The 23369-nt window shown below is 46.2% G+C and overlaps 1 protein-coding gene across 5 annotated transcripts in view; it reads left to right on the top strand.

Annotated features, from left to right (window-relative positions):
* Positions 1 to 15145, top strand: part of LOC138744343 (zinc finger matrin-type protein 4) — a 196231-nt gene extending 181086 nt beyond the window's left edge. For all 5 annotated transcript variants that reach the window (XM_069900326.1, XM_069900324.1, XM_069900325.1 and 2 more), the window contains one exon: positions 10780 to 15145. In XM_069900326.1, the coding sequence (XP_069756427.1) occupies positions 10780 to 10885 (106 nt within the window). In that variant the 3' untranslated portion in view covers positions 10886 to 15145. The remainder of the gene's footprint in view (positions 1 to 10779) is intronic.
* Positions 15146 to 23369: the final 8224 nt, after the last annotated feature.

Raw genomic sequence — 23369 nt, 5'->3', positions numbered from 1 at the left:
GAAAGAAACTGTCCTTGAATGTAGTGGTGCAGGATCTTGCACAAGTAAATTTTCTTCCTGATGGGAGGGGGGGCGTTGAAGAGAGTGTGGCCAGGGTGGGATGAGTCTTTTAATATGTTGGCTGCTTTTCTGAGGCACTGGGAGTTATAGACAGAGTCGATGAAGGGGAGGGGGGCGCTGTGTGATGATCCAAGCCACATTCACGACCCTCTACAGTTTCCTGTGGCCTGGGGTGGAGCAGATCCTATCCCACACAGTGGTGCGTCTGGAGAAGTTGTTAAAGGATGCAGGTGTCAGGACAGGTTTCTTCAGGCTTCTAAGGATGAAAAAGCTGAGTAAAGCAGTCAGCTGTCTTCAGGACTTCGATTATGGAGTTTTCCTCAGGATTTACTCCCAAAGTCTTTCCCGTTAGCGGGTATAGCCACAAGGCAGCAGAGGTGTGAAATCGGAGTTTTCCCTCTCCTAGATGAGTTACCATCCATGGTTAACAACCCCCATCTGTCTGGAGCAGCTGGTTTCAAGGTGCCAGTGGCCTGCCTTTGCCCTTCTCCTGTTAGTGTGAACAGCTCCACCGGCCATAAAAACTATGCCACACATGAAGGTCAGGAGATGGACTTGGTTGTCAGAGGCTGCTTGAGTCACACACCATGAAGAGCATTTGTGCAGCAGTGGGAGCTCGTTCCCACTATCACCCTTCGGCCATGACAACCTTTAGAGCAAATGTTGGGAGGGAAGAAAATATACATTTAATGGCAAGACTCTGAATGGCATTGGTGTGCAGAAGGATCTTGGGGTCTAGGACCATAGATTATTGAGAGCGGCCACCCAAGTAGATAGGGTGGTAAAGGAGACGTGATATACTTAGCTTCATTGGACTTTATGTATGAGAAAGAAGGTCATACTGCAGCAATATAAAACTGGTTCAGCTGCACTTGGAGAACTGTGTGCAGTTCTGGTCACCCTCATTACAGGAAGGATGAGGGGGATTTTGAAAGGGCACTGAGAAGATTTACCGGAGCATTGCCTAGTTTAGAGGGTGTGATGGGAAGAGGTTGGACAAGCCTGGGTTGTTTCCTCAGGAGCGTCGGAGGTTGAGGGGAGACTTGATAGAGGTTTATAAAATTATGTGAGACATAGGGTGGATAGTCAGAATTTAAAACACTAGAGCAGCCATTCTCAACCTTTTTTGCGGCCACATCCCCCTTAGGTTTATGGACCCCTTACCTGTAAAGCAGGCAAGGTTTTGTTCTTCTCTCTTACCAACTACATAAAAAATATCTATGTGACCCACCACCGTTCCGGGGGGCCAGGGGTAGGGTGTAGAGTCCCAGAGGATGTGCATCTAAAGTGGGGGGGGGGAGTTGAAGGTTAAAGGAGAAGGGAGGTGCAAGTATTTTACGCAGAGTGGTGGGTGCCCAGAACGGGCTGTCAGGAGTAGAGGTGGAAACAGAAACAATAGTGGTGTTTAAGAGGCTTCTTGACCAGTGGTCCTCAATCTTTCTTTCAACTCACATTTCACCTTAAGTAATCCCTTAATAACCAGAGAGCATCTACAATATACTTAAGGAGGTATGTGTGTTGGGAAAAAAACGATTGAGAAGCACTATTCTAGATAGACACATAAATATGCAGGGGGTGGAGGGAGATGGATCACATGCAGGCTGCAGAAATTTAGTTTGATTTGGCAACACGTTCAGCACAGACATGTGGGCCAAAGGGCCTGTCCCTGGTCTGGACTGTTCTGTGTTCGCAGCATCTAGCAAAGTGGTCATAGGGCACAGAAGATAGCAGGACAAATAGGACTGAAAATGATTCGTTTCTCTCCAGCCCCTAATCAGGCTCTTGAACCTCCCCTTGTTACACTAATCAGGGACGGCTCCGACACCACAAAATGACTGTCTGCACTATTGTGACGCCATGTTTTTTTGCATGGTAACGATGAATATTTGTTATCCATCTTTTGTATTTATTAGCTCACATCAATTTACTATATTGCAGACTATTTTTTTTAATCTAACAAGCCCTACCAGCCTACGAGTCCATTCTGCCCAAATACCCCATTTGACTTACAACCCCTGTACATTTTTAAACAGTGAGAGGAAACCCACGCAGACACTGGGAGAACGTACAAACTCCCGATTGACACTGTAATAGGGGTTGCGCTAACTGCCACGCTAACCGTGCCGCCCAGCTATTGTAATTGTTTTTTTCATGAAGTACCTGTTCCACTGCAGCAAGTAAGAATTCCGGTGCATATGCACATCGTGCAATGTGTATGACAATAAGTTCATCACCATTGTCATCGGGTAGATATGTACAAGGTCACCATAGAAGGGGTAGGCCAAAGGGCCTGTTTCTGTGCTGTAGGATTCCATGTCCTTCTTTGAGACTAACCCTTGCCCACATTTTCACCTGCAATTCATGCAAAGGACCCAGTTCCTTGGAAGCCACACATCTCCAAAGGAAAACCTAGTGAAACAACCGCAGAAGGCGGTGAATGGTTAGCGTAGCAGTTAGCACAATGCTATTTCAACACCAGCAACTGCACTGTCTGTAAGAAGTTTGTACATTCTCCCCGTGTTTTCATGGGTTTCCTCTGGATGGTCGGGTTTCTTCCCACCCTGCAAAATGTACGGTGGCTATAGGTTAATTGGGGTGTAATTGGGTGGCACTGGTTTAAATGGCTGGGATTGGCCTCTGCCATGCAGTAAATAAAATTTAAAATTTTTCTTATCATGTAAAAATAGTAAAATTTAAACTGAGCACTTACAGAACTGGTCAGCCTAGCAAGCTCAGTGGGAGATTATAGAAAGGAATCCATTATTTTTTGTGTTACCATTTTACCACAGACGTGAAATGCATTAGGATTTAGTCTGTGGGAGCTGGGCCAAGCCAGGATTTTTTTTTGTTGATGTTGGCTGATAATGCAATAACAGGTCGTAAAACTTCAAATTATACAGAATTCCGGCAAGATCACATCTGCAATCTTGTCTAGTTATTTACTGAGGGATATACTGATGCTGGGAAATGGTTGAGAATGACTGGTTTAAGTGGCCCCACAACCTAGAATCTGAAGATTTATTACCCTCTTGAAGAAGTTTCTTGACTCTCTCCAGAATGGCTCGCCCTCTAATTTTGAGCCTGTGACCTCAACTCATTTTATTCCCTCCACATTCCCATCAAGCTTCCCCCCTCACCCCACAGATTCTACCGCTCACCCACAAACTCAGGGTAGTTCACCACAACCCACCGACCCACATGTCTTCAAGATGCAGGAGGAAATCTGGAGTGCCTGTGGGAAAACCTACAGAGTCACGGGGGAGCGTGCAAGCTCCACTCAACAGTGTTGGAGGTTGGGTTCAAACCTGGGTCTCTGGAGAAGTGAGGTAGAGGCTCTATTAGCTATGTCACTGTGCTAATTAGTGCACATAAATCTCTCACTGTCACGAAAGTACTTACCATAGAACTATAGCAGAGATAGAGGCCCTTCAGCCCATCTAGTCTGTGGTGAACTGTTATTCTGTTTAGTTCCACTGACCTGCACCCAGACTATAGCCCTTCATACCCCTCCCATCCATGTACCTATCCAAATATTTCTTCGACGTTAAAATCAAGTCCATGTTGAGAAGGAAAAGCAGAGGAGATGACCCTAGAGGTCAATAACCACGGTAGCGGACCAGTGAGGGGTTCAGTGACTGAAGGACCCATAAAGGTTGTGTGTGGCTTGCGGTTGAGGGACCCACACAGACTGTGAGCTGCTGGAGACTGACCTACAGGAACCAGGTATTGGAGCTGAGATTCAAGAGGTTGCTGAGGGCAAGAAGGGCTCCCGAAGGAGCCTCAGGCACTGAAGGCTTCCTGATCATGTCGGAGATTTGGATCTGGAGCTCGGGTTGCTGATCAAATAAGAGTCTATGCGGCTGCAGAGGCTGCGGGAGCTGGAAGCGAATCCACGGACACTCAGTGATTCTGAAGGGACTTCCCTTTGCTTCTCTTTCTCTTAATGTTAGGGGCGCCGGGGAATACTCAAGGCGACTCTTTGTTTGCCTTAAGGCAGACAAAGGTTAAATTATATCATGTATGTAACATTTTAATGTATTATTGCAGGACAATAAAAGGAACCTTGAACCTTGAACATTCACCACTTCAGCTGGCACCCCGTTCCTCACTCTCACCACTCTGTGTGAAGAGGTTCCCCCTAATGTTCCTTTTGAATATTTCCCCTTTCACTCTTGACCCATGTCCTCCAGTTCTTGTCTTACCTAACCTCAATTATTAATCTAATCACCCTAACCTAGGTTAAATACTGAAGTAGATTGAAAGTCAGGTAGTCAGAGGCAATGGCTGTCCCATCAAAGAACCCCTCATTTCCTTGCACTCATTTTGTCCAACTCTCACTCTTCCTTCTTTCCTGGCTCATATACTTCCTCCAACCTACCCTTGACCTCCCATTCTCTCACCAACCATCACACTTTCTTTCCCCTCTGATAGAACTATAGAACACTAAAGCACAGAAACAGGCCCCTTTAGCTCTTCTAGTCTGTGCCAAACCATTTTTTTTGACTAGACCCACAGACCTGAATCCAGTCCATAGCCCTCCATACCTCTCCCATCCATGTACCTGTCCAAATTCTTCTTAAATGTTAAAATTGAGCCCACATTCTCCACCTTAGCTGGCAGATACAACACTCCCACCACTCTCTGAAGAAATTTCCCCCTCACGTTCCCCCTAAACCTTTCCCCTTTCACTCTTAACCCATGTCTTCTGGTTTGTATCTCACCTACCCTCAGTGTAAAAAGCCTACCTGCATTTTCTCTGCCTATCCACCTTATAATTTTCAATACCTCTATCAAATCTCTATTCTTCTATGCTCCAGTGAATAAAGTCCTAACCTGTTTAACCTTTCCCTGTAACTCAGTTCCTGAAGTCTGGGCAATGTCCTGTAAATCTTCTCTGCTCTCATTATTGCACACAATACCCCAGATTTGGCCTCACCAACGTCTTATACTACTTTACCATAACATCCCAGCTCCTATACTCAATACTTTGATTTATGAAGGCCAATATGCCAAAAGCTCTATTTACAACCCTATCTACCTGTGATGCCACTTAAAGAGAATTATGTATCTGTGTTCCCAGATCCCTTTATTCTACCACACACCTCAGTGCCCCACCATTCACCATGTATGTCCTTCCTTAGTTTGTCCTTCCAAAATGCAACACTTCTCTATCATTAATAAAGCACAGAATTCCCACTATCTGGATGGAATGACTCCCAAAAGGCCTTCTGAAATTTTCACCCTGACTGGAGCCCTGAGAGTGACTCCTTTGGAAATTCCACAAGAACAGGTCCAGCGTGTCCACACCAAACAAAGTACCCTTTTGCTTTCACTCCACTTACCTTCACTAGACACATACCCCTCCATTGGGAAGACCTTCTGCACAGCAGAGATAGAGTACCTCTTGGTGACATGCAGTCTCTCTACCTGCCCATGGAATTCTCAGCCATGCTGATTGCCGCAGTCTGTGTTCTGCCTTCAGCTGACGAGAGTGAAGCCATGAAGGAGCTTTTTGGTGCTATCTGCAAAACCCAGACTTCCCACGCTGACAGTACCATGATTGTTGCCAGCGACTTCAGTCATGCCAACCTGAAAACAGTCTTACTGCAGTTTCAACAGCATGTGAACTTCGCCATCAGAGGAGAGAACACCTTGGATCAGGAGTACGTCAACATCCCTGGTACATACAAGTCTTCACCTTACCCCCACCTTGGTTACTCGGATCATAGCTATCCTACTAACCCCAGTGCACAGACCACTGGCAAAGCAAACTAGGTCAGTTTGCAGGGAGATCAGGACGTGGCCAGGAGTGTGGGGGTGGGGCACATAGCAGCCCTGCAAGACTGGAGCTCTTTCAGGGACGCAGCCTCCTACAATGGTCATGTAAACATAAAGGAGTAGGTGAGCTCAATGATTAGCTAACCAGATGCAGAGATCCAGGTCCTTCTCAGAGCTTGTGATGCTGCCTTCAAGACATGGGATAAGATGGCACTAAGATCAGCCAGGGGTGAACTCTCCCATGCAATCTGGAAGCCAAAGCAAGGGTACACACAGAATATCCACAGGCAACTGTGCCACACCAGCAATTAGAGATGCAGGTGGCAAGGAATCAGGACTATAACAGATCACAAGTCAATCTTGTGAATTAAAGATCATGACGCCTCCCTTCCAGATGGACTGAACACCGCACGGTTTGTTGAGAAGAACAGGATGATGCCAAAGAAAGCTCCGTGTCCCCTGCGGCCGAGAAGAGGAGAACTCTATCCAAGGTGAACCCTCACAAGGCGGCAGGAGCAGTCAACATACCTGGTCGAGTACTGAAGAACTATACAGACTACCATCACACTAAGCACTGGTGCACTTCAGGGCTGTGTGTTCAACCCACTCCTGTTCATGCTACTGACCCACGACTGCATCGCCACATCAAGTTCCAACAGTGTCAAGTTTTTAGATGATACAACAGTAGTTGGCTTCTTCAGCAACAACAATGAGTCATACTACAGAGAAGAGGTGGAAAATCTTGTGAAAAGGTGCGAGAGTAATACCTTGAGTCTCAATGTGGACTAGACAAAGGAGATAATCATGAACTTCAGGAGGACAAGGAACGACCACCATCAAAAACTCTGGGAGAAAGAGTGGAGAGCACCAAGTTCCTTGGAATTCACTTAACGAGTGACCTTTCGTGGACATTCAGCATCTCCTCCCTTGTCAGGAAAGCACAACAGCAACTGCATTTCCTAAGAAGGCTGAAGCAGGCAAAGCTACTGGCCACCATTATGTCGACCTTCTACAGGAGCTCTATTGAGAGTGTCCTGGCCAACTGCATCACAGTGTGGTAGGGTTGCTGCAGAGAAATGGATCAGAGGTTAATCCACAGGACCATAAGAATGGCAGAGAGGATCACTGGAGGCTCCCTCTCCCAACTCCATCAATGTGATCTGCAGAGATCATTGTCTGATGTGCACTAAATTATTGAGGACCCCTTTCCAGCCTGCACACAGTATCTTTCAGCTTCTCCCATCAGGGAAGAGATACAGGAGGATCAGAGCCAGCACCACCAGGCTATTCTTCTTCCCATGGGCAGTGAGAATGCTGAACGACGCAAGGAACGGCTCCCACTAACCATCCTAGACTCTCATTGTACAAAATAAGGTTTATTTATTTATTTTTATAGATGATAATAATACTTGTCGTTGCATTTGTATTGTTTGCCTGTATGTGTGTTATGTCTGGTTGTGTGTCTGTGTGTTTTGCACTGACTGGAGAACACTGTTTCATCAGGTTGTACTTGTGCAATCGGATGACAATAAACTTGACTTGACTCTAATCCCCTCCCATCTATAGAGTTATCCATGTGTTTCTTAAAGGAAGCTGCCTCCACCACCGTGGCTTCACAACTCGTTCCATGTGCCCACCACCCTCTTCCAACTCCTGACCACCCCCCCCCCTTCATGTTGTACCCTCTTTTCTCAGATTCTCCCACTCTAGGAAGCAGATAATTCACCTTACTTCTGCCCCTCATGATGTTAGACCTCAATAACCTGCAACACTCCAAGGAACACAGGCTTAGTTTTCCCAGTCCCTCAAGTCAGGAAGGGGTACATCTTGCTCCGTGCTGGGGATCAGATGTCACAGCCTCCGTGGCAGAACGAGTCACAAGTGTCTTCAGCAGAGTTGATTGATTAATTCATCAATCCCAAAATAATGCTGTACCATAAATCCGCAAAGTTCAACTGTAATAAAGATCCAGAAATGTGTTATTCCATCCAAAGAATTCTATTCAAATTATAGAGTTTCTTTATGGATTTATTACAGCTCTCTTCATTAATATGATGAATAATCGGTCAGGGGATTTTGGACAATAGTACTTCATCTGGAGAAAATCTTGGAAGAAATGAGTTTCAAATCGAAGAGAAACCTAATGTACACAGGATTGTGGAAGCAGCCCATTTGGCCCAACCAGTCCATGTTGGTGCTACAACCTTTCCCCATTTCAGATTCTCAGTGTGACCCTCCATCCCCTTCCCCCTCTTCTGCTTGTTCAACCTTACCACAAGCCCATCGATCCTATCTGCTCCCATCACTCCCTGTGGGAGTTCCCTGGGGAGAGGAGTTTCCCAGGAATTTCCTGCTGGATTTAGTAGTGATAAGTATGGTCTCTGGAGGGCAGAATGAGGTTCTGAAGAGGGACGATTATTAGTAAGAGGTCACAGGGATATGGATGGACAACAGACATAGGGTCAGACATTATAAGGATAGAGTAGTGTTGGATAAGAAGTGACAGGAGAAGTGGGGTTGTAAGGTCAGGGGTTTTGGGGATGGGAGAAGAATGGGCTCAGAAGTGGGGTATGAATGGCTAATGATTGTAGGATTGGAGGTCACAGGGAGGGGGGGTGAGGGATGTAAGGTCAAAGGTTACAGGAAGAGGGAGGGGTGAGGTTGTAGGGTCAGGGATAGGGAGGGGTGAAGGTTACAGGGTCAGAGGTTATGGGGAGAGGGAGGGGTGATGGTTGTGGAGGTCAAAGTTTACAAGGAGAGTGGAGTTAAGGTTGTGGAGGTCAGAGGTTACAAGGAGAGGGAGTGGTGAGGGTTGTGGAGGTCAAAGGTTATGGCGAAAGGTAGGGATGAGGGTTTGAAGGTCAGAGGTTACAGGGAAAGAGAGGATGAGGGATGAGGGTTGTGGGATTGGAGGCTGTGATGATAGGAAGTGAATGGATTATAGGGAAGGATGGAAATTTCGAGTTACAATTGCTGAGGGATTTGACATTTATTGAGACTCCATAGACTATACTGATCACTGGCAAATCCAGCAGGGAATTCTTGGGATACTCCTCTACCCAGAGAGCTCCACAGGGTGTGATGGGAGCAGATAGAATCAATGGGCTTGAGGGGAGGTTGGACAAGCAGAGGAGGGGGGAATGGAAACGGAGAGTCACGATGAGAACCTGAGATGGGGAAAGATGGGATGACTGGAGTAGGGCATTAGCACCAGCACGGGCTGGTTGTGCCAAATAGCCTACTTCCAATATTGAGTCACAGATAAATGGAATAGAAATGGAGAAGCAGTTCAGGAATAACTGGAAGAATTTCAATAGGAGGTGAAACCTTGAAGACTCCCAGGGCAGAAAGTGCTCCTTTGACACTGGGAAAGTTAGAGGCATGTAGGCTCTGGGAGGGATGAGTGCTATGGGGTCAGAGGTTATGGGGAGAGGATGGGGTGGGGTTGTGGGGGTCATATACATCTGGACCCCGAGGCACTGGTGGGGCAAGAGCCCCAAACAATCCTTCATCTTCCTGCTTCTACTTGGAACAAGCTCAGTGTAAACTGGTTCTCCATGTCTACTTTTCAATCCTTTGGAAGACTGGTATTCCATCTACATTCGGGTTTCCTGGATCCACTCCCTTCTAGATCCAGTCCCATCTTTACAATGTAGAACAGTAGAGCACAGTAGAGGCCCTTTGGCCCAAATTTGTGAGGGCTTCATGTGCTATCACATGGGAGATCTAGAAGATGCAACACCCCCCAGAGACGCAGAAACATTGACAGTTTTTGCTTTGCTTAACCAGCTATCAAACACTATTAAAAACCTTGGGTGTTTCTGAAATGTTGAAAATGTTCAACTAACTCTTTCAACTAATTTTCCACCATTAAAGTAATAGTCTGATCTATTATCTTTACTTCCAATGTGGATGACAAAAATTGTACTCCACCAGACCCTTGCCCACTCACTTAGCCTATCTGTATCGTGCATCTGGCTCCAATAAGCTCACCTGCTATGATGGGCAGTATGGTCGGCGGAGTGGTTAGTGTGATGCTATTACAGCACCGGCAACCTGGGTTAGAATCCCACAAGGAGTTTATACGTTCTCCCCATTTCTGTGTGGGTTTTCCACATGGGCTCCAGTATCTTCCCACTGTTCAAAATGCACCGGGGGTTTAGGTTGATTGAATGGCACAGGTTTAGATGGCCAAAATCGGCTTCTGCCATGTTGTAAATAAAATTTAAATTTAAAGAATAAATTTAAACCTATCTGCCTCTCTCTGCGTCCCCCACACCTGCTATTACATTGGTCATGACACCATGAGGCGATCATGTTCACTGACAGATAATGATAATGGGTTCATTGTCATACACGTTGTACAATGTACATGTGCCCCAAAGTTCTTCCTTGCTGCAGTCAAAGAGGTACTTATGAAGAAAAACTTTACAAGTAAACTTATTGAATTAAATTAAACGAGGCAATAAATGCATTAGGTAAATGATAAATATTCACGGTGATCCTAGTACCAAAAAGCGATTGTGCAGGTAGTCATTGGTGTGGAAGCAGATCCTGATTAGTGTAACATGGAGAGGTTCAAGAGCCAGATGGGTGTTGGAAAGAAACTGTTCTTGAACCTAGAGATCCTGGTGTTCAGGCTTCTGTAGCTTTTGCCTGAAGTTAGCAGTGAGAAGAATTGTTACCGGGTCAATGAGGGTCCCTTATGATGTTGGCTGCCTTCTTGAGGCAGCACTTCACATGGATGAGTTCACTGGATGGAGGGGTCAGAGCTTGTGATGGACCTGGCTGTGGCTCCTAGCTTTTGCATCCCTGGACACTGGGAATCGGCTCGTCCTGATGGTTCAGGAACCCCATCAGGGGCCCACTGGGAAGGGCTGCAATGTTTCCCCACTCTCACGTAACTTTTCCTCATGACCCCCTCTCATTTCTGTGTTTCAGCCTCAAAGAGCGGCAGTGGGAGGCTGCTCTCTCTCTCAGTGAGAGTCCGCACCCATCTCCTTACCCCAGGGAAGAAGGTCGGGACCCCTGCTCTGCCTCCCGATGACAGCCCAGCCTAGAAGATGCACCACCTGGAGGACAGCGAGGGAGAACAAAGGGGGCCGTACCCCAAAATCGGGAGAAAGGACCGGGGTAGGGCAGGCCAGTTATGGGAGATGGGTGATAGAGTGGCATAACAAGACAAAACGGAATCTTTAGTTCATGAGAATTGGTTAAAAAAAAGTTACAATTATTGCTCATTTTATGGGTCGGGGTGAAATAATACATCAAGCATTGCACAAGGTTAATTAGTCTTTTATATCAGTGTTTCTAATGAAAGCTGCAGACTCAGCATCCTGTAAATAGAATGACCGTGACATCAAGAGGCTCTTGGTGGGACAAACACTAGACTATATGGCCCATCCTGCATGTGCTTGCTCTTTGAAAGACTGAGGAGTGAAACACAAATTCTGCAGACACTAAGATTGTAGTAAAAATACACAGAAATGCTGGAGGAACTCTGCCGGTCTCGCAGCATACATAAGAGGTAAATATATATTACCTTTGTTTTGGGACTGAGGCCTTCAAGGTAGAAGCATAAAGCAGGCAGGGATCTAAATTAAGGAGTAGAGAGAAAGAGGAAAGAATGGGAGGGGGCGGAGTCCAGACCAACAGCCAAAAGGTATCCAGTTAATTCTGCTTTTTACTGATGAACGGGATCAGTCCATTGAACCATCTCCTCAGGAGATGCTTTCCAGATCCACCAATTTTGGAGCACCAAGGTCCCCACTGTTTAGCACCACAACTATTGAAGGCAGAGCTATGGTCAAACAGTCCTGCCCGGTGTTCGGTCAAATGGGGAACGTGTCTTCTGTTATGTATGCTGATGAGTGCCATTGCCAATCTCATCAAAAGACAGAAATTTAAAGCACTCTTGTTAATCTTCATTTTCACTAGATTTAGCACTGGCACTCCACTTCCCCATCTGTTAACAGATGAGTTGGAAGGCAGAGAGATCAGCAAACAGAGTCTACTTAAAAAGAGATAACACAATGACCCAAACTTCAGCAACATTTGCCATAAAAGTAGGGTTAGTAGGGTCCCCCTCATGCTCCACATCGATCCTCTGGTCAACTGTAATTGGAAGATAGCAAACCATAGGACTCCCAATTGGTTGACCTGCTGTCCATCCACTGGGAAAATTCTGAAGGCCTTTGAGAGAAAGAGGGGTCGACAGATTCAAATCCAGAGTAAGATATTGTCCATCCATGGCTCTCAGAGATAGGTTTTCTCACAGGTACAGCTCGAGGGTGTGTAATCTGGACATTCTTTATAAAGGGATCGCTATGCTGTCTGGAGTACCTTAAACCAAGGACTCGTCTCCTTAAAGTTGGCTGTAACAGGCATAGAGTCAGGGTTCCACAACATGAAAACAGGCCCTTCACCCCATCTTGCTCAAACCAAACAACCAAGTCCCATTTGCCTTCTTTTGCCCCATATCCCTCTAAACCAGTGTTTCTCAACCTTTTCACTCACATACCACCTTAAGTAATTCCTTACTAAACACAGGGCTCCTATGGCATCCTATGCCACAGGTGCTCTGTGGTGAGTAAAAGATTCTTTAAGATGGTATATGACTGATAAAAATAAGGTTGGAACCTCTGCTCTAAACCTTTCCTGTCCGTGTACCTTTGTTAAACAAACATGTCTGCAGATGCTGGTGTCGAGCGTAACACACAAAGATTCTGGAGAAACTCACACAACATCCATAGGGAGTAAAGGGTAACCAACAATTTGGACCTGGGCCCTCCGCCAGATATGGGTTAGGGCCCAGGCCCGAAACGTTGATTACCCTTTACTTCCTATGGAAGCTGTGTGACCTGCTGAGTCTCTCCAGCACCTTTATGTATCCCGTCCATCCATGTACCTGTCTAGATATTTTTTTTCACTGTAACAATTGTCCCCACCTTGACCACTCCCTTTGGCAACTCGTTCCATAGACCCATCACCATCTGTGTGATGAAATGCCCCACGTCCCCTTTTAAATCTTTCTCTTTTCACCCTAAATGTATGTTCTCTAGTTTTAGATTCACCTACTCTGAAAAAAAGACAATGACTATATTTACCTTATCCATGCCCCACAGGATTTTATCAACCTCTATTAGGTTACCCCCACCTCCAGCCTCTTACGCTCCAGGGAGAAAAGTCCAAGCCAATCCAGTCTCTCTTTATAATTCATGTTTCCCTACCCCCAGTCCTGTCACCATTCTCATTAAGTAAAACACGAAAGTCTCCAGACACAGTGATTGAAGTAAAAACATGATGCTGGAGAAACTCAGCAGGTCAGACAGTGTACTTTATAGAGCAAAGATTAAGATACAGGACCCTCAGCAGCTCCCTCGCTGGTCCGCTGCCATGGTTAACCACCCCCCCCCCCATAGGGTCCTTCAGCCACTGAGTCTACTACCATGGTCGCCTTCCCTGGCGGGATCTTCAGGATAAGCATGTGTGTCAATATTTTGGTCCGTGTGTACAGGTTGGACCAAAGAGCCTTTGTCCACACTCTATGCCTCAATGACTAACACATCCTCATTCATCCAGATGATGGGAGGCTCATCAGGAAGACCAGTGTTGATGCCCATTCATAACTCTGCTTCAGATGTGTCCATACCTCATTTTTTTTTCCAAAAATATTCTTTATTCATAATGAATTATTTACGAACAAAATAGCCATTCAATACTCTTTACACTCATAATATCAGTCATATCTATACATTCTCATCAATGTACATTGTTACATTTGTTCTCTCAATACCCCGTTACCACCACTGTGGCATCTTGTCGTTTCTCCCTCCCCCCACCCCACCTTGGCGTTTGAGGGGCTTCCCCTCAGTCTCAGCCCTTCAGTGCCCTGTAATGGGAGGACTTTAGACTGTGGTCCTTCCCCACAGCAACCCTGCATTGGCCGCACCAAGCCTCAATGCGTCCCTCAGCACGTACTCCTGCAGTCTGGAATGTGCTTGTCAGCAGTATTCCCTCATCAACATCTTAGAATGTTGCAAAATCAACAGGCTTGGGACAGATCCAAGTGCGTCTTTCACCAAGTTGATGGTCTTCCAGCAGTTCTGGATGTCGGACTCCGCGTGTGTCCCTGGGAATAGCCCATAGATGAAAGAGTCCTCTGGCCAGCTGTCACGTGAATGAATCGTGGCAAGGACCCTCACATCCTTCTCCACACACTCTTTGCGAATCTGATGTATGGATACCTTGTTTCTTCAGAGCACAATTAGAACTGATCACATTACTGTGGATTTTCATCAATGGTGAACCAGATGGATTTGACTGACCACCCACTGGTCAGTCATGGTCACTGTTATTGAGGCTGGCTTTTTCATTCCAAATTTATTTAATTGACTGCAGAAACGTTATCACGCGTGGGAAGCAACGAATGGGGTGGCGCAGGCAGGGTTGAGCAGGAGTGTGAAAGCTTTAATGGAGTTGTGTAGAGTGAAGAACAGATAACGTGGCTTGCTGAGTTTAAAAGCGTTTGACCCTTTATTGTTGCAGCGAGATTTAGCAGTCTCTATGTACTCTTTTCTCTGGGGTATTAGTCCAAGAGCCTGGATGGTTAACACAAAGTTGCTGGAGGAACCCGCAGCGTCTGCAGTCTATCATGTTTCACTCCACCCTGGATTGTTAGTCCAGTCACGTGTCTACTCATTTTCCACATCCATACAAAGTGTGGGAAACCTTCAGTTTAATGAGATATCCTAAAATGATTGCTGCATCTATCAACTTCCACGAGTTCTGGTTCAGCCAATTTGAATGATGTCCTATCCGGAGATGGGGATCGAATTGGTCAAAACCCATTTCAAAAGTATTCATGATTTTTCCTTTCTGAATTACAAATGATGAAAAATGTCAGCGGTAGAAAATATTCATATTCCTCCAAAAACAAATCAGAGTGTCACACTCATCTTCTGAGACAACAGACTGAAAACAAACCTTCCAGAATGCCCCTTCATCCTATAGTACAGGTACACGATCCTTTATCCAGACACCTAAAATTCGGAAAGCTCCAAAATCCGGCAAGTGGGTAGAGAGGCAGTAGCACAAGTCAGGCGGGCAGAGACTGGCAGCACGAGTCAGGCAGCCGAGAGACCAGTAGAGTGAGTTGGGTAGCCGGGAGACTGGCAGCGTGAGTCGGGCGGGCAGAGACTGGCAGCGCGAGTCGGGCAGGCAGAGACCAACAGCGTGAGTCGGGCAGGCAAAGGGGGGAGACCGCCAGCGTGAGTCAGACGGGCGATGGGGGAGACCGGCAGCATGAGTCGGGCAGTCGAGAGGGGGTAGGGGAAGACGGCAGGGCGACTGGAAGGAGGTGGGGGTGGATACGGCAGCACAATTCGGGTGGGCTTAAATCTGGCTTTCCAAAATCTGGAAAAATCCAAAATTCAGAACACACTGTCCCCCAAAGGTTCTGGATAAAGGATTGTGTACCTGTATAAAGGTATTTAGATGACTTTCGCAATAAAAATCATTCCGTTCTGAAAACAGCTTCACAATCATTGAATTGTTTGGCCTTATTCAAGCTCGCTAACTTTCTAACGGTAATTCCTTTGGCATTGAGCCTGGGTTGATTTTACTTCAATGAGATGACAGGCAACTTTTGGTTTCTATCCAGAGTGGTTTCAGTCAGGGAGTTGGAAGCAGAGTAAGATTTAGAGAGATTTACATTGAGCAGTCCATGTTATTGCACAGTATTTTGTCCTACTTTAACACATCATAACAAAGAGTTAGCTGTTGTTGTTGACCACTCATTGTTGTGCCCGTGACATCTAGACCATAGTGTGGTGCGGTGAATGAGGCTGGCAGATTCATTTGTGCGCAACGGTCTTTTCATACAGGTGACAGAGGTGTGGAGACGCTCTGGTTGCAGCTGATTTTTGAGATCCTCTTTGCTTCCTCATAGAAGTTTGCAAAATGTAGGGGCACTTTAATACCATTTTGGCCATTGAGTTTCTCCATCCATTTGCAGCATGGCCAATATTTTTTCTCCTGCCTTCTCCCCAAAACCTTTGAGCCCCTTACTAATCAAGAACTAATCAGCCTCCACTTTAAATCTGTCCTCCACAGGTGTCTTTTACAATGAATTTCGCAGATTAGGGCAGCACAGTTTGTGTAGCAGTTAGCACAGTGCTATTACAGCAACTGGGGTTCAAATCCCACACTGTCTGAATGGAGTTTGTATGTTTTCCCTGTGCCTGCGTGGGTTTCCTCCAGCTGCTCCGGTTTCTTCCCACCCTTCAAAACGTACAGAGGTTGTAGGTTAATTGGGGTATTTGGGCATCACAGGTTCATGGGCCGGAAGGGCGGCAAGACTAAAATTTTTTTAAAAGATTCACTAGCCCCCGGCTGAAGAAACTTCTCATCTCTGAGGCTGTGCCCTCTCCTCCTAGGCTCTCCCAACCACTGGAAACATCTTTTCCTCATCCACTTTATCCACAAGATTCCCCCACCTCATTCTTCTGAACTCCAGTGAGTACAGGCCTAAGGCCATCAAACACTCCTCATGCATTAACCTTCTGCTTTCTGAATCCTCTCCTTTGAAAACAGTCTACTTCTTTATTCCTTCTACCAAATTGCATGATCACACACTTCCCGACACTGTATTCCATCTGCCATTTCTTTGCCCGTTCTCCCAACCTGTCCAAGTCCCTCTGCAGACTCCCTGCTTCCTCAACACTACCCCCCTCTTCACCAATCTTTGTATCATCTGCAAACTTTGCCACAAAGCCATCAATTCCGTCATCTAAATCATTTACGTATAACATAAAAAGTAGCTGACCCAACACCGACCCCTGCAGAACACCTCTAGTCACCAGCAGCCACAACAGGCCCCCTTTATTCCCACTCTTTGCCTTCTGCCAGTCAGCTAATTGTCTATCCTTGCTATTACCTTTCCCATAAACCATGGGCTCCTGTCTTGTTTAGCAGCCTTATGTACAGCACCTTGTTGTCAAAGGCCTTCAGGCAATCCAAGAAAATAACATTCACAGACTCTCCTTTGCCTTTCCGGCTTGCTACCTCCTGAAAGAAACAACAGATTTGTCAGACAAGAACTGCCCTGAAGAAAACGGGCAGCATGGTTGGTGTAGCAGTTAGCGTGGGCTTTTCAGAAACATTCTCCCACCATTCGAAATGTGCCAGGGGTGCAGGTTAATTGGGTGTAAATTGGGTAGCACGGGCTCTTAGGCCAAAATGGCCTATTTCCGTGCTGTATGTCTAAATTTTTTTTTAACTGTCCACTTTTATCTTGTGCATTCAAGTACCCCGAAACATTGGCCTTAATTATGGACAAGAGAATCGTGCCATCCACTGAAGTTAGGCTAACTGGATGAAAGCTTCCTGTCTTACATGTTCTTAAACATTGGAGTGACATTTGCAGTTTTCCAATCTCCTGCAACCATTCCCGACTCGAGTGATTCCTGAAAGTTCACAAATAATGTGTCCACAATCTCCACAGCTGCCTCTGTCAGAACCCTGGACTGTAGTTCGTCCGGTCCAGGCAACTGATCCACCTCAACTTCAACTTCCCCTCTACACTCACATTTTACCTCAGGAACAACAACAACACTCACTTCTGCCCTCCCCCCCCCCCCCCACCCCCACCCCAACTCTCGAATTTCTGGCACAGCACTGATGACTGAAGCAAAATATCTTTTCAGTTCATCCACCATTTCTTTGTTCTCTTTTCTCCAGCATCATTTTCCAGCAGACCCATGTTCACTCTTGTCTCTTTTTTACCCTTTACATATCTAAAACAAACTTCTGCTGTCCTCTTTCATGTTGCTGGTGAGCTTACTTTTATATTTCATCTTTTCTCCCCTTATTTTCTCCCTTAAATCTCTAGGTTTTTGAAAGCTGCCCAAACCTCCGGCTTCCCGCTAAATTTTGCAAAACCGTTTGCCTTCTCTTTTCCTTTACATCACTCCCTTCGTCACTCATGGTTACCTGACTCCCCACAGCACTGATTGTTACCTCACTCCCATTGTCACTCAGTTACCTCACTCCCATTGTCACTCAGTTACCTCACTCCCATTGTCACTCACTGTTACCTCACTCCCATTGTCACTCAGTTACCTCACTCCCATTGTTACTCACGGTTACCTCACTCCCATTGTTACAGTTTCCTCACTCCCTTGTCACTCACTGTTACCTCACTCCCATTGTCACTCATGGTTACCTCACTCCATTGTTACTCACAATTACCTCACTCCCATTATCATTCATGATTACCTCACTCCCCTTGTCATTCATGGGTACCTCCCCCCCCCTTTGTTACTTATAATTACCTTACTCCCTTTCACTCACGGTTACCCCACTCCCTTGTTACTCACAGTTACCTCACCCTCCCTTCAAAATTCTTTTGGCCAGTTCCTCTCCTATGCCTCGTTAGTTCATTATTCAACTGTAACGCCAGCACATCTGATTTTAGTTTCCCCTTCTCAAAATGCAGAGTGAATTCTATCACATCACAATCACAACCTCCTCAGTGCTCCTTTACCTGACTGAAGCTCCCTAATCAAGTCCACTGCACAGAACCAAATCCAGAATTTCCTCTTCCCCAGTGTGCTCGACCATGAGCTGCTGTAAAAAAAACAATCTTGAAGGCTTTCCACAAATTCCTTCACATCACCCTGATTTTCCCAGTCTATCTGCACATGGAAGTCCCCATGACCATTGTAACATTGCCTTCTGACAAGCTTCTATAACTCCCATTATAATCTGCACCCTACATCCTGGCTGCCATCAGGGTCTTTTCACCCTTCCAGTTTCTCAACTCCACCACAAGAATTCTACAACCCCTGATCTTTCTTCCTTTCTCCCTAAGGAATACATTCCATTTCTTACCAACAGAGCCCCCCACCCACCCTCTCTGCCCACCTCCCAGTCTCTTCAAGTTTGTCAAGTCAAGCTTATTGTCATCTGATGGTATAAGTACAACTCGACAAAACAGTGTTCTCTGGTTTCGATGCAAAACACGCAGACACACAACCAGACATAATACACATACAGACAAACAACACACATGCAGGAGAAGTATTCATATATACAATAAATAAATACCTTTTCTTTTGTGATTATGAGAGTCTTGGATGGTTAAAGTGAACGGTTCCTTTGATCGTTCAGCATTCTCACTGCCCGTGGGAAGAAGCTGTTCCTCAGCCTGGTGGCGCTGGCTCTGATCCTCCTCTCTCTCTTCCCTGATGGGAGCAGCTGAAAGTTGCTGTGTGAAGAGTGGAAGGGGTCCTCAATGATTTTGCATGCCCTCTTCAGACAATGATCCAATCAGACATGTATCCTTGGATGTTTTGCTCCCTCTTGCAACCAGGCCTCCATTATCCCACAATTTCATACCTGCCAATTTCTAAATGCACTTTAAACTCATCTCAGATTCGGTGTCAGAACAAATCTAATCATTCAGCTGCTCCTGTCGGGGAAGAGATACAGAAGGATCAGAGCCAGCACCACCAGGCTGAGGAACAGTTTCTTCCCAAAGGCAGTCAGAATGCTGAACAACCAAATGGACTCCTCATACAAACCCGCTGAGACGCTACTATTTTAATTTTTTTAAAATTTAGACATGCAGCACGGTGACAAGCTCTTTTGGCCAGGAGCCCTAGGCACCCAATTACTCCTAATTAACCTACACCCAGTACATTTTGAAGGGTGGGAGGAAACTGGATCCCCCACGGAAAACCCCACACAGACACGGGGATAACATACAAATTTTTCACAGACTACGTTGGTTTAGAATCCCGGTCCCAATCGCTAACCGCTACATTAACCGTGTCACCATTTATTAAACAATAATTTATAGAAGCATAGAATGTTACTGCACAGAAATATATCTATTTTATTATTTGTATATACAATGTACTGGGCATATATATTGCTTGTATGTATATTTGCTGTGTTGCATTGGGGACCGGAGAACGCTCTTTCGTCAGGTTGTACCTGTAAATAAACTTGAACTTGACGTCTCACCAAGGAGGGGATCACACAGTGACTCACTACTTGAGGAGGCATCTTTACCCAAAAGAGCAGGGAGTTGCGGGGGTGGGATGGAGGCCTTAAGTGAAAGAATTGGCCCAGCAAGTTATAGGCCTATAGAAAGGACCATATCCTTAATAACAAGCTCCGAACAGATGCTAGAGAATGGGGATGAAGTTATTGGCATTAAATTAATTTCTCAGCTTTCATTAATAGATTATGAATGGCCATTATTTCTGTGTAGTCACATCAGCAGAGAAAGTTGACGATTTCAGGTAGTCGGTCTGCAGGACTGCGTCTATCGTAATGTGAGATGTGGTCTTCACAAACCCCAGGCCCACTCAACGTGGATACAGGTGGTCAAAGTCACTGTGGAGATGTGGGAGCTATGGATTGTTTTGAAGGCAGAGAGATCGGGAACAGTCTGGAAATGCAGAAAGGAAATTCCAGACCTCAGGAATTCAAGCCAGTCTGCCAATGGCGAGGGCAGGAAATTCATTGGAGAAGAATGGCCCATAAGGATTTAAGACGTAAATATTTAAATATTCATGAGGTTATACAGGGCAATGCTGGGGGAAAATTGGGAACTCTGTGGGGACTCTCTTTTGCTTCTCTTTCTCTGACTGTAAGAGGCGCTTCAGGCAATTTCTGCTGATGGCGAATCTGTCTGCCTTATGGCAAATTCCATGTAATAATGCATTGTTTTTATTACATGACTGATTAGCCCATCTCATCCAGACTGACCATATATAAGCTCATTCCACTTGTCTGTCCCCCTTTTTCTGCTGGTTCCACTGATCACTCACACCTCATTATACTGGAGACCTTCTCTCCGCACTCTCAGTCCCGGTGCAGGGTCTTGGCCCAAAACATCCACCTCCCTTTTGCATCTACAGGTGGCAAATGACCTGCTGAGTTCCTTCAGCAATTTGCTTTTTGTCCCATTTGCCTGTGTGCATCCCAGCACCCTTTCACCCTCTCCTAGCCGTGTGCCTGTGTGCGTCCCATCACCCTCTCACCCTCTCCTAGCCGTGTGCCTGTGTGCGTCCCATCACCCTCTCACCCTCTCCTAGCCGTGTGCCTGTGTGCGTCCCATCACCCTCTCACCCTCTCCTAGCCGTGTGCCTGTGTGCGTCCCATCACCCTCTCACCCTCTCCTAGCCATGTGCCTGTGTGCGTCCCATCACCCTCTCACCCTCTCCAAGCTGTGTGCCTGTGTGCGTCCCATCACCCTCTCACCCTCTCCTAGCCGTGTGCCTGTGTGCGTCCCATCACCCTCTCATCCTCTCCTAGCCGTGTGCCTGTGTGCGTCCCCTCACCCTCTCACCCTCTCCTAGCCGTGTGCCTGTGTGCGTCCCATCACCCTCTCACCCTCTCCTAGCCGTGTGCCTGTGTGTGTCCCATCACCCTCTCACCCTCTCCTAGCCGTGTGCCTGTCTTTATGTGTCTTTTAAGCACTGCAGCCACTCCTGCCTGCGCCACTTCCTCTGGCAGCTTGTTCCACACCCCACCAGTCTCTGTGTGAAACTCTTGCCCCTCTGGTCCTTCCCCTCTCACCTTGAAACATGCCTTCTGGTTTTAGACTTCCCTGTCCTGAGAAGACGACCATGACTCTCTCCATTACATCTGATTCCACTTTCAAAAGCCTGCTTCTCTTTTCACAGAAGCTCTGAAGAAGGATCCCCAAACCAAAATATAAGGGATCATTAGGTTAATTGGGTTTCATCAGAATCAGAATTAGGTTTATTGTCATGAACAAGTATCATGTAATGTGTTGTTTTACGGCAGCAGTATGGTGCAGAACAAGGTGCAAAATAACTATAAATTACATAAGGCACAGTTGGCATAGCGGTTAGTGCAATGCCATTACAGCTCTAGTGATTGGGACTGGGGTACCCACCCCTCGCCGAATCCCTGGATTAGATCCCAGCCTGTACCTCTCTCCTGGGGATCTGTTATTCTATATACAACTTTTTGAATCCCTAGATTTTAAACAGGCCACCTTGCTCCATTATACTGTACATGTCTGCCATCTGCTGGCCAATCATTAGAATGCCCACGATGTCTTGACCTTGTTCCCTCTCACCTGATCTTCCCAATGCATCAGTGGGACAACACAGGTCGCCGCACAGGTTGATAGGATAGTTAAGGAGGCCTATGGGATGCTGGGCTTCATTAACAGGATGACTGAGTTCTAGAGTGGAGAGGTCATGTCGCAACCCTATAAATCTCTGGTGAGACCACACTTTGTGTATTGTGTTCAGTTCTGGTCATCTCATTATAGGAAGGATGTGGAAACTGTGGAGAGGGTGCAGAGGAGATTTACCAGGATGTTGCCTGGATTGGAAAATAAATTTTATGAGTCAAGGTTAACAGAGCTAGGACTTTTCTATTTGGAGCATAGAGGATGAGAGGAGACTGGATAGAGGTCTAAAAGATTATGAGAGGCATAGATAGGGTGGGCAGCCAGCACCTGTTTCCTAGGACAGGAATAGCAAATACTAGAGGACGTATGTACAAAGTTAAGGGAGGGAAGTTTAGGGGAGACATTAGGGGCAAGTTTTTTTACACAGAGTTGTGGGCGCCTAAAATGCCTCCCCAAGAGTGGTAGTGAAGGCTGAAGCATTAGGGGCATTTTAGATCCTCTTAGACAGGCGCGTGGATGAAAGGAAAATAGAGGGTTGTAAGGGAAGGTGTGTTTAGTACTTTTGTTAAAGCAAGGAATATATGGGTTGGCACCACATCGAGGGCTGAAAGGCCTGTACTGTGCTGTAGTGTTCTATGTTAATCTTTCCACACATGGAATCGCATGCTACCAGCCCTTATCTGTTGGAATCTCTTATCAGCAAATTGGTTCATATTGTGCTTTTTCCACCCCTTTGAGAATGTTCCTGTACGTCCTTTTCTTGGTTTGTCCTTCCAAAATGCAACACCTCACACTTGTCTGCATTAAATTCCATCTGCAATTTTTCAGCCAATTTTTCCAGCTGGTCCAGATCCCTCTGCAAGCTTTGAAAACCTTCTTTGCTGTCCACAATACCTCCAATCTTTGTGTCATCTGCAAACTTAAGGCTGCATCACGGGCACCATTGAAGCTGTGAGGCACTGCAGGCACTGCCTCAGGAAGGCAGCCAACATCAGAAAGGATCAGCATCACCCTGGTCACAACCTCTTTTCACTTCTACCTTCAGGCAGAGGGTACAGAAGCGGGAAGACCAGCACCTCCGGTTCAAGAACAGTTTATTTACAACAGTTATCAGGCTCTTGAACTTCCCACACGACCCTAACCCTAACTCAAACCCAGACTTGCTGGGTACATCACAGTTTTGGACGGGAGCTGCTCTGCTCAAGGTCAGGAAAAGCAGCAGAAGATGGTGAATGCAGCTCAGAACATCACACAAACTCCCCCCCCCCCCCCTTCCACGGACTCCATCTACATCTCCAACTGCCAACACAGAAAATGTCCCATCACATCCCAAACACATTCTCTTCTCCCT

The sequence above is a fragment of the Narcine bancroftii genome, chromosome 10, assembly GCF_036971445.1.
Source record: "Narcine bancroftii isolate sNarBan1 chromosome 10, sNarBan1.hap1, whole genome shotgun sequence".
Taxonomy (NCBI): domain Eukaryota; kingdom Metazoa; phylum Chordata; class Chondrichthyes; order Torpediniformes; family Narcinidae; genus Narcine; species Narcine bancroftii.
This window is presented reverse-complemented; position numbering and strand designations above follow the sequence as displayed.